A 13,000-nucleotide genomic window follows, 5' to 3' on the forward strand; every position below is an offset into this window, starting at 1 on the left:
TCCTATGTTATATTATGTAAATAATCAAATCTTTCCCCTTTTTAATATTATATATGTATCTATTGGGAAGAGTCTATTTTACACCTATTCATGTAGCTAATAATCTGCTATAAAGGAGATGTTTAACAAAATCAAAAATTAATATTTTTTTAATATCACGTCTTTCTCAACTGGACACAAGAGAAGACGAAATAAAAGCTCAATTATCAATGGCATAATTTTATAATTAAAAAAGCAATACCCGCTATGTATAAGAACCTTTATTAAAAAGAATGGCCATGTAAGACACACCAATACCAACACTAGATAATTTAATAGCCCCCTGTGTAGAGAATTAATTAATAATAGCGGAGTTAAATCGATCGCCGAAATTGGTCAGGACTTAATATTCACAAATATATATATATATATATATATATATATATATATATATATATATATATATATATATATATATATATATATATATATATATATGACAGTCTTCTAATCAATAATAGTAATAAAGGAAGTATTCAAAGCGAAATAGAAAAGTAATAGGCACAGTCAAGAATAATAATAATAGCTGTTTATGTCGTGCAGAGATTTAACCCATGTCATCATCAGACAAAACATCACCAAGGCAATTGTTTATTTTTTATCAGTTACTTACGTTACTTGTTACTTACGTAAACAGAATTATTTTCAGGATCCACCCATTCTAAATTGAAGATGGTTTTTTGTCAATAATAATAAATGTAGTGTCGATCTTGAGAAATGATAGTTATATAAATCCTATAGTTTAAAAAAATTATTGCTTATAATTTGTTGTTGCTTTTTCTTGTAAACATTTTATGTTAAATTAGCTTTTTGCCGGCTTCTTCGTATTCGTATTTTCGTTGATGTAAATTTTTCTGAAATTCACTCGATTTCGGAAATATTAAAATCAATGTAAATATACTACTTCTAAATGGTGTATCAGGATAAAACATATATCATATTTTTAGTTTAATCTTTAGGAATACTACTGTGAAAACTGCATCCTATTTGAAGCAGTAATTTTTACGTAATACTGGAACAATCATACAGACAGACAGATATTGTTTCAAAAAATGTATTAATGTCTTTTATTAGGACCCCTCATACATTTTTTTCTTAAATATCTCCCATGTACAAACTTCGTTTACTTACAATTTTATTATATTAGTGCGATATACTGTACAGTATATCTTGTACAACGTTAAAGATATCGCTTCTTAAATTATTTAATTGAGTGAATAGAACTTGGAGTAATCTAAAGACAGGCAATTTCAACATATTCATGTATATTACTTTACCTAACTAAACAGCCTGCCATTTCAAATGAGTCAAACGAGTAAATGTATTTGCGGAGTTACAAAATATACTTTTCGTAATTTAACGTTTTCATAAAATGCTTGCTCCATTTTGTCTCAACCTTCAATATTTTTGGTATATAACGTTTTAGTTCTGTACTATTGCGGTTTACGCCAAATTATATTTCTATTCGGGTCACTAGGTCGTTGGTGTAAAATAAAAATAGTATATAACTGGATAAGATTTTTAATATTCTTATACACTCATATTCAGGTAATAAAAATTCGTCCGCTCAGCGGAAAGGTACATGGACACAATAATAAATTAACTTAATACTAAATCAGTCTAACAGTCGCGCTGAGCGCGGTACGGCTTAACCTAGTATCACAGATGAGTACAGCGGTGGGGCGTGGGGCAAAGTGCACCCGGGGCGCGTGGCTGAGCACGCGGGGAGGGGGCGGCGGTCACTCGTCCGACGCTGACGACAGCTGCGTGCTACCACCCGAGCTGAACGACCCTCGGCAGGTGGCCGCCTCCTGGCCGTTTCCCGGCGCTGGCGCTTCGCCCCCACCACTGCCCGGCGATAAAGTACGCAATAGTTCTAGAGCGGCACGGGCGCGTTGCCCGTCTACCGCCGCCGCAGACGCGGCTCCCGACCCCCGTTCCCAAGGACTTTTCTCAGGAAGCAAGAGCCGACGAGCCTCCCGCTGCACTCGTCGTGAGCGCAGAGCAAACAGGAACGGGGACGCTGCCGCCGACAGGAGTAGTAACGCGAGAGCGGGTGTACGCGCACTATTAGCAAGTCCCGGCACTGCAGCCGATATAACCGCACTCACTGCATGCGGCACATGCAGCATCACTAACGCACCAGTCAATATTCCAACACGGGCTGCGCGAGATTCCTCTCTGTATCGGAACAACGACGCATTTGAGATCCGACATCGGATCGATGTTATTCTCGATCCATTGGTGGATGGTTGTGGCGTACGAGGCTGTACAGCTAGCAACGGTGCAGCTAAAGATGGTGCTGAGCTGACAGCAGGTAAGCCTTTTCTCAAATCCTCATTCGACTTCCCATCTTTTCGCGAATTACGTAGACTGGCGACAGATGGGCATCGCAGCGGACGCTCAGGTGGAAGTAAGAATGGGCCAAACTTGCGATCACTATCTGTAGGATTCGCATTATCAGATCCGTCAGGAACATCTATTCTGAGCGTAAGTCCCTCGCCTTCTTCAATCAAGTCAGGCAAATTTGCTGGTGGCTCGTGGAGTTGTAGCGCGCTCGCTCCGTGCGCTCTTGCTCGTAGTCCAGAAGAACGTGCTGCGCTGTAAATTCTTGCATACATGACGCAAACAATAGCTGCAGGCGCGATAACTCCCAGAATTAAGTACACGACGTAGTATGCCAGCTCGACTCCTTGTAGTACAGGCTCTAGCGGATAAAAGTGGCGTACAGCAGCGATCGCTGCGCGAATACTGGCGGCGCTGGCTGCAGCCAGCCACGTAGCAGCGCAGAGAGCTGCCGGGCGCCGCTGTAGCAGGCGTGTGTGACAACGAAGAGGATCGGTAACAGCGTGGTGCTGGTCCAACGCGATCAACATGACAGCGAGTAGAGCGGCTAGACTGCAAGCGGATGCTGCGGCATCGCTTGCCTCCATCCACGAAGCTGCGTTCTCCCTTGCGGTGTGCTCGCCAAACAGTGCGGGCGCTAGCAGGGATGTTGTCAGCAAATTCGTCGCTAAGAGGTTGATGACGAACCTATAACAAAAAGAAAATACGCATAAGTAATGTGCTCGTACCAATATGTTTACGGGCTCATGTTGATACGTCAAGAGTGTCCCTGAACGTTTTCGAACAAAAGCGATACCTATCACAAGGTTGTATAAACAAACTTGTTTATATGCATTTTCGTTCCTGGAGGCATATTTTGAGTTTGGTTCTGAGGTGACCTTCGATTAGTCAATAATTAATATTCGTTATTAGACAGGAGCAAGATGGTGAGAAATCGATCTTGTTCAAGTGGCATTGTGTTTACTAACATTTTCCGTACCGCGTCCTAAGTAAACATACATTTACATTGAAAATATACATCGTGACCTAATAGGTTAAATATTCCCCAGTTAATATCTGAATCATTTTCTTCTTTTAGACATATTTCAGTTTGTTTTCTTTAAAATAAATTTAAATAATAGTTAATTTTGTTTTGCAATTTTATAATAAAGACTTGTGTAAAAAATAATGTGTTTTTGATAAACATTTTATGTTTTTTATTATGTTTTACTTGTTTAACTTCTTTAAAAATCTACTAATTTTGAGAGAAGAATCTTCTAATCTAGTATTATAGATTTGATTATAAAAAAGCTTCAGATAAACTTTGCAATGCAGTCATAAAGTCAAACACGGACGTATTGTCCACAAACAAATTAAGGTCAGCATAATAATACAATTATACATACAATTTCGGAAGAATTAGCCAGTGATTTTCTGTCGTAATTGAGTCATAATCGTACAGACGTGATCTTATGTTAATTGTTTTACTTATACCTGAGTAGGATTTTCCTATGTCTACACTATTCTAGAACACTGTGATTTTATAAAGTGAAACAGTACATTTACAAGTCTAATTGTCCATGTGTCAGGTGTAACCTTATTTCTTTGCACTTCAATTAACCCGTATAACAGACATGGCTTTCAGGTTCAGGCAATTAGAGAGCTGAACACGTTTGTCCACTATGGAATAAACCTGCGACCTAAAATACCTACTGCGCATCGGATTAGAGGAACTTGTTCAAATAAGGTAAATATCTGTTTACACAATAAATTCACTTCCGACGAGAAATGACGCAAAAGCAACACAAACTGACATGCCACGGCCTCGTCAATTATAATTTAACATTAATAATTTAATATATAAATATGTATTATATTTAACATAACGCACAATATAATTAATTATGCGGTCAAAATGAGCATTCATTGAGCAAAAACAACATAAAGCTTTATTATATTGGTATAATATAATTATTAATTATACTATATATATATATATATATATATATATATATATATATATATATATATATATATATATATATATATATATATATAAACATTTGTACTAACAATTATATTTATTTTACATAAGAATGAAACAATTTAATATATTCTTAAACTTTTATACTTTATAAATAGAACATTACGAGTACTTTCGGAATCACAATTAATTGAACTTATATTTTAAAGACATTTTTTCGTGGCATATTATAAAGACAAATGTTTCAAATAACCCTATTAGACTATTTTGTCACTCTCTTTCAAATTAAGAATTTAACGTGAACGAAAGAAGAAAACAGAAAAAAAAAACGCATCAACAGTTAAGGTTTATTGGAATTTGTCATTTTTATGGATAAGACGGTCTTTACCGTTAATAGATGGCTTGTTGACGTAACGCCTTAGTTCCGAGGAGTGTACATGGGAAATACCACCATGGGTGCACCAGTATATTCCGTAAACTTGTTTACAATGCCCACTATAAGAAATGTAAGTTTAATTCTAGACATTCGAGGAATCAATGATTTTTTTTATAAAATCACGGATCTAGAATTTCTTGTTTGGCACTCGTTACATCATTTTCAAGGGTAGATTGAAAGCTAGGAGAAAATAAATATAAAATCAGAAGTGAAGACAGGTTAGAATGTAATCAATAATAAACAAATAAGATTTTTTTTTATATAACTTAGAATGGCAAATAAGCTGACGGCCCACCTGATGGAAAGTGGTAACCGTCGCCTATAGACATGAGCAGTACCATGGACATAACAGAGTATAGTGTTTCGCCCATGATATCCCCCATACGTTGCCAATCCTGAGGACTCAGGTGTTATTCCTCTGTACCCAGTAAATTCACGCTATATCCCACCCTTCAAACCGAAACACAGCCATGCAAACACAACTGCTTCACAGTAGAAATACATATGTTGAAGTATTTATAATTACATGTGAAATGTAACAACGTCTATTCAAAATCTACAGCTGAAATAAAACAAATAAATCATCATATGAGCTTATGAATAAATAATCCCTTATTGCTTTTATTTTCAATCAAATTAAATTTCAATTAAAATTTTAACAATATTTACATGAAAGTGAAGCACCAGACTGAAAATCTAACTCAGTGTCTTTGTCTTCGTAGATCAATAATAGCTAGACAGAGTATCCTACCACAAAAGCTTCGACACAACTAGTTAATTTATCGAAATACTCGTAGCGTGCTCTAATCTTGTAATTGGAAGTGATTGCTTCAATCACACAAACAATATACTTTTAGATTTTCTTAGTTTAATTAACTATCCTTATAATATAAGGCATACGGGCAGATGGCCCACCTGATAGGAAGTGGCTACCGTCGCCCATGATTACCTACAACACGAGAGGAGTGCCTGTGCGATGCCAGCGTTTTAAATGTTTGTATCCTCCCCAAAAACAAATTTCAACATTTGAAAATGCAGTACTATAAAACATCTCATTAGCCAATAGGCTATTTTTTAGCGTTTTTATCATTCGCCGCTCCGTCTATTTGTATCGGATCTCCGCCTGATACTTATATCGACCTTTGTGAATATTGTCCAGAATATTCCAGGATAAGAAATAATGATAAACAGTGGCCTTTGCATATCGTATACGACATTGCTTTCCAACCTTCACGCATCAGTGATTGGCATTTGAAAACCAAATAAAGTGTTTAAAATAGCATGTATGCACAATGCTCATGCATTTTTCTAATGTAGGCGGAATCATTTTTTGCAATTCCCATGAATTTATGGATGACCACCACAAGGATCTTGTTTTATTATCATTTTAATGTGAATTATTTATTAAATCACAGTTTTAGTATTTAATTTATGTATAATAGTGGTGAACTTTGGAGTCGCATCTACATTGTATTGTTGATGGAATTTACCGAGTGAAAGACATCTAACTAATATAGTAAATACCTACTACATATCGATTATCACATACAATTAAACAATTCTGTTATATAGAGTTCCAAGTAGAAATTATTTATAGACATTTGTTATTTAATAATATACAAAATATTCATCATAACAGCATTATGTTTGAGCTTAACATTTTAATGCTTAAAAATAAACAATATCCAGGAAATTTTATTTAAATAAACTACGTAAAGAAATGTATTGTATAAGCGTAAAATAGAAAATAAAAATAAATTTCCAAGAAAATATTCATAAATTAACTTTAATTAATAAATAATTTGAATTTTTATAAATTATAAGTAAGTACATTGGACATATTTCACACCGCCATCTGGTTTCCAAATAAGCAGACTTTGTACTATAGATACTAAATAACCGATGTCTATTACTTTTATATTATTTTTTATTAGGTAAGTGTTAATGACATTAAATGTTAGCAAATTGCCATCAGTCATAAACAAAATACAATGGCGACTGTTGGAAACCGTGTCGAGGACATATATGACCATAACGTGTGCCCACGAATACCTCTGACCACCAAGACCAGTGTTATGGGCATCCGATTTTATTCTCTAAATTAATTATAATAAAACTTATATTTCTTTAATGAGAACAGTTTAAATACTAAAGTTTGAGGACGGGCAGCTGTACAGGAAGCATCGTTAGTATTCCAATTTCTGAACCTTGAAAGAATGAGAGTATGCGAAACAGATGGACGGCGAATTACGTCAATCAAATGTAACAAATAAAAATATCAATGCGAAATAATATAAACTATGGAATGGTCAATATTATACGTTAACCATTTATTAAATTACATTTATTTAATAAATATATTTGTATATATTAGTATCTATATAACAGTGCGTCAACTACCCTTTGTCTTTTTTCTCAATGTCCTCTACCCAAAGGTTGTCTAGAAGAGATTGCTTAGAGATAAGGCCGCCTTTTGTGTCACTTCTCATTAAAATTAACTGTATTAATTATTTTTATTGCACCAATAAAGTGTAAATAAATAAATACGATTGTATAATTATCAATACCTGTTATATGAGAATGTTTACTTTTTCTCAATTAGAAAAAGAAAAAGGGCAAAACTAGTCTATAAATAATTTAAATTATAATTACTTAATTAGTTTATAATATTTAATTCTCAAGAATTTAATTTTTCTTATACATAATCATAGTCGATCGTATAATATGTTTTACATATTATATAATTATGATTATATTATCATTATAATTTTTTTAAATTTTCTTTTTAATTTCTCTGTTGCCATAAATCTGCCAACATTCAGTAGGTATATGCATAGAAAATTATATCGTTATAAACATAGTTAGTACCTGAGACATATCACTATAACTCAGCCAATGACGCCAAAAATGAGTAGCACATAATAATAGTAGAAATTTCATACGGAATTATATTCAAAGGCATAGCGAATTATCAATGCATAGAAACAATTTGGAAATATTTACTTGTATCGACTTTGTAATGTACATTGAAAAAACCAAAGTTTATCTTTTTAAGGAATAATTAAAAATTTTGTTCTAAAATAATCATTGAAACCGATGTATATTTGCTGTGATATCACATGTCTGTCTGGGTGTTACGGTTTAATAGCTGAATCGATTTTAATTATAAAATTAGATCGTAGGTGAATACTAGTGATAGTTTCAATAAATATAAAATTAATTAACAGATTAATATGGAAAAATACAAATGTAAACAAATCTTATTTTGTACATAACGAAGGCTATAATTATGCAAGAATCCATTTTTATACATTGTCTTTCAATGTCCTACTACCTATTTATAGAAATTGTTTGCATAAAAAAACCCACAAAAATATACATATGTTACGTGTTTCAGCTTTGATAGGATTAAAGTTATATTTAATGTTTATATATCAATTGAAATTGCTCAATAACATTGTCATAATTATATTTATATATATAAATTATCTTCAAGGCCGGGGATACCCTTATATACTCTTTGCTATCTATCACATTTTCAAACCAGTTTTATGCTTATGATTTGTATTTTAATTAAATCCGGTTCGTAATACTCTAATCAGCATTACTTGGATGTATTGTACTGTTTTATTACTTATCTCTAAAATTAGACATCTGTAATATTTTCTATAATATAATAACTAAAAACAAATTTACATATAATAATAAAAATGAAAGGAACATATAATATTCCACTTTTGAGTATTAAAAATAACATTACCTACTTATTTCATTTCATAAATAGAATGCTAAATTTTGGAGATTACTAAAAATAAAAGGAATATTAAAGTCATCTTTTAAATTTAGAATGTCATACCTACTTGTTATTAGACAGAATAAAAAAAAAACTACGAATAAAAACAACTTATGAAAATATATAGAAACTTTTTTGAAAGACATTATTCTTTATCTATGCTCTCACGATTCGTAATTTATGTTATGTTCGTAGTCAAATGTAGGTAGGTATTAGTCGTTCTAAACGTACTTGAGATTGTTTACTATGTCAAAGCCTATTCACGATACTAAATTTGAAAGGGAAGAGGCTTTTATTACCATAAAAACTATTAGTAATAAAGGTGTTATTACATTTGCAGATTTTTTGTGTGTTTACTGGGTTACCTTTATTATCTAAGTATAAAAATAGATCTAATGATTTATACATGTATAACATTTTTTGCAATAGATAAAATAACTAAATAGTTGTCATCAGGTATACTCCGTCACCACACATACATTTATTTCATACGTAAATTTGGCCCGTAATAACCAGACTTTTCTATATTTATATTACTAACAACCTGCCTGGCTTTGCACAGATAGTTAGTTGCAATTACTATAGCTGTCTCTATTTTTTTATAAATAAAATACTCTGTACTCACTGATAATGTAGCTTTCTGTAGACGAAAGAATTTTTAAAATTGGAAGATTTTTTTTTTGAGTTTATCCATTACAAACAAAAATTCTTCTCTTTATAATATTAGCTTAGATATTTTTCTTTTGTATTCTATTTTTAAATGTCCAAGTTCGTTAAAAAGATATGTTAAAATTGTTTAACAAATATTGACCTAATAAAAAGAAATATTTCATTCCGTTATCAAAACGTATATTAAAAACACTGCACATTTTATTTTTACAATCAAGGTTGTTGAACTCACAGTTAGTTATGCGGAACAAAGTGGACAAGTTAGTAACAATTCGATTCCTTTTGCATAATGAATCTATTAAACAATAGAATTAAGAATAAACAAAACAAAAACACAACAATTAATAGCTACAGTTGCATGACAACATTAGTGGGAATCTAGGTATTTTCCGTTGAAGGCACATCCGCATTTAGATTATCATTTTATCTAGATTCTAGACTGTATGATGTTATTTCAAAATTATAGGTTGAAGTCTAGATCATATTGATCACGGTACTTCATCTTCCGTTGATCACAAGTTCGATTCTCGCACAATACAAACATTCATATTCATGAGTATACCTGTCTCTATTGATCTGGGTGTTTTCTAAATATAATATGTGCATATTAAAAAAAATTATGTTTTTCAGTTATCTAGTATCCATAGCGTAAGCTCTGCATAGTTTGGGGCTAAAACGCCCTATGCAGTACTCGTCTGTCTACTGAAATTTACTTATTTATTAGATTCATCTAGATAGAACATCGATTTTTAAAAAAAGTCAAAAAGTATTAAATGTTCATTTAAACTCGTTCTCTTATCAGGGTATCAAAGTCTGAAAATATTATAACATCAATAATTAAAACGACAATTTGTGTGATAAAAAAGTTTTTAATCTAAGGTTAAAGTTTAAAATAAAAACTGGCCATATTCCATTTTAAAATAAAATTTTAGCTTCGTTCTAATTTAGATTTTTGAAAAAACTAAATTGAGAACTGGAATATTCTATTTTTTCGAATTTTAAATTAAGTAATAATCAAGTCAATTAGAAATAAAACAAAACAAACAAAGAGAAATAAAACAAATCAAGTTTATGTATAGAAAAATATAAAAAAGTACCTACCATTATTAAATTTATTCGATTTTTCAACTAATAATGAATAATTCTGTCCCACAAAAAAACCGACTTCAATTGTGGCAAAACCAGTTATTCTGATTTAAAACTAAACTGCTGAACCGATTTTGATACTATTTCTACGAGACAAATTTGTCAACATATCCTTTTAGATAAAAACAAATAATTTTCCAAATTGGTTTAGAACTGACGAAGTTATGAGGTGACAAACGTAAAAAAGAAAACGACCGAATTTATACCGACTAAAAAAAGGAGGTTCCTTTTTTTTAAAGCCTGTTGAAAATAAATCGACTTTGTAGATATAGAAATATAAAATACCGTTATTAATATTCCGTTCTTTGATCCCGTTAACATTTTACAATGCCTTTACTTATCATCTCCTTACATTAAATATTCCTTTGTTTTAACAATTAACAAATTGCTTTTATATCTCCCAAATCCAATCAAGGGAAGTAAGGATGTAAACGTAAAAACCATATGCATATCTTTTTTTTGGAAATTGATTATACAAATTACCTATTCACCTAGTTCAAGCCTCTAATAAGACAGAATAAGTAGATAGATTTTTTTTAAATGAGTAAAAGTTACAAACAAAGACTAACTGCAGTTGCCAATCGTCTTGCAAAACTCCCCTTATGGATAAGACCTACGTTCAGCAGTGGATATAACTATCCTGATATAATAATATAAAAAAAAATAACGCTTAAAATTCGCAAACGTTTGTGAGTGTGATGGATGTTTGATGCTATTTCACGCAGAAACTTTTAAACAGATTTGAATAAAATTTAGAACATGGATAGGTTATATCCTAACTTAAAATATAGGATATTTTATATACTGGTACACGTGTGCGAAGACACGGGATATAACCAGTATAAATATACGGATAAATCTCCCAATATTTTATTTTTTTTATTTTTAATAACTTAGAATGGCAAACAAGCTGACGGCCCACCTGATAGAAAATGGTAACCGTCGCCTATAGACATGAGCAGTACCATGGACATAACAGAGTATACTATTTCGCCCATGAAACCCCCCATGCGTTGCCATTCCTGAGGACTCAGATGTTATTCCTATGTACCCTGTAAATTCACGCCATATCCCACCCTTCAAACCGAAACACAGCCATGCAAACACAACTGCTTCACGGTTGAAACACGAATGGGACAGAGGTACCCAAGCAATCGACTTTTGTACAAAGTCTCCCTCTGGTAATACTATATATAATCACATATTTAATATATGGAGTTATAAGTGCTTGTTTGTTGGACTATTACCTACTGGGTATGAATGAAAATAATGGTGTACTAATGAGACAGTTTGACAACGACCCACCGTCATACTGTGCGACGTCATAATAAATACATCGTCAAAATAACCTAGGAGAAACTCACAACGCCAAGTCGCAATAGGATAAGAGACAATACAGCATACAAACAGCTACAAGCTATATTGGATGATATATTTTTAACTGTAGAAGGTTTAAAGTTAGAATAGAACATGATGATGATGATGATACAGTCGTTAACTGTCCACTGTTGAACATAGGTATACTTATTTGGGGATTTTCCATAAGTTGCCATGCTTGGCAAGCGGGTTGGCAACTGCAGCCTGGCCTTATCGATGTTTTAAGAGGAACGCTGCTGTCCATTCCTTAAGCATTACGTTCCTAAGTCATGTCTTACGACACCTAAGGAAAAGGAAGGCGTGGCCCATTCTATGTCGGGACCCCACGGCTACATTAGAATATTGGAGTGAAATCAGCTTTTATCTACAATTACCTTTCTGAAGTGTCTTGTTTAAGCAACTTGATGCATTATTAACTTTTAGACATGCTTTATGGTTTATACGAGACGAGAATTAATGCGATCATTTAAGCGAACTATGATAATTAACCTGAACTATCTCCATGTTTCAATCAGGTTACATCAGCCGTGATCACGAGTAGACTGACATACCACTGTCATATTATAAAAAATGCATCGAATAAAGACACTGTGTTATGTGCAGAAACCCTCAGTATAGGGGCATAATTTGTGTGATGTGAAATAAAGAGTGGGTAGAAGAAAAAACTACTGCCTCAGAAGCGAAGATATAACATCGCTACGTTAGTCTACTCGAGACCACGGCCGATGTAACCTGGTCGAAGCGTCGAGACAATTCAGGTCGATGCATTTATAGAGAAATGATCAAAGTATAATAACTAATTTTGTAAATTATAAATAAAACACTGCATCGTATAATAAAGCAATTCATTCGTTGTTATTCCACGTCTATTCCATAAGATTTTAAAAATTTTAAAAAAGAATCCCGGTTCGCATTTGGAATTTTAAGCTCTCACAATCATAGATTAAGAATAGTCTATAGTTTTTTTCTACGCTCACAATAGATTAGATACAGCCAATAAATCAAAGACAATATCGATTTCAATGCATTAATGCTACGATTACTATTAAAGATGAACCAATAAGGTTGTAGAATTGACGTACGATCGTCTAAATAGGAGCTAATGTGCCATTATTGTGGCTAATGAGAAGTTAAAATAGGCTGTTAATGATACCATTCTTATCAGCATCATTTTTTACCACGTGTATGGTAACCAAATATAGTAAAAAAAAAAATTACACCAGGATTACAA

The 13,000-nt window shown here is 32.7% G+C and overlaps 1 protein-coding gene across 1 annotated transcript in view; it reads right to left on the minus strand.

The window, feature by feature from the left end:
* Window positions 1-1,544: 1,544 nt before the first annotated feature.
* Window positions 1,545-13,000, minus strand: part of LOC113515108 (5-hydroxytryptamine receptor 1A-alpha) — a 43,591-nt gene continuing 32,135 nt past the window's right edge. Inside the window, exon 2 of the mRNA XM_026899254.3 lies at window positions 1,545-3,072. Within this exon, the coding sequence (XP_026755055.1) occupies window positions 1,779-3,072 (1,294 nt within the window). The 3' untranslated portion in view covers window positions 1,545-1,778. The remainder of the gene's footprint in view (window positions 3,073-13,000) is intronic.

Source organism: Galleria mellonella, unplaced genomic scaffold (genome assembly GCF_026898425.1).
Source record: "Galleria mellonella isolate WM207_F2 unplaced genomic scaffold, CSIRO_AGI_GalMel_v1 utg312, whole genome shotgun sequence".
NCBI classification, from domain to species: Eukaryota; Metazoa; Arthropoda; class Insecta; order Lepidoptera; family Pyralidae; genus Galleria; species Galleria mellonella.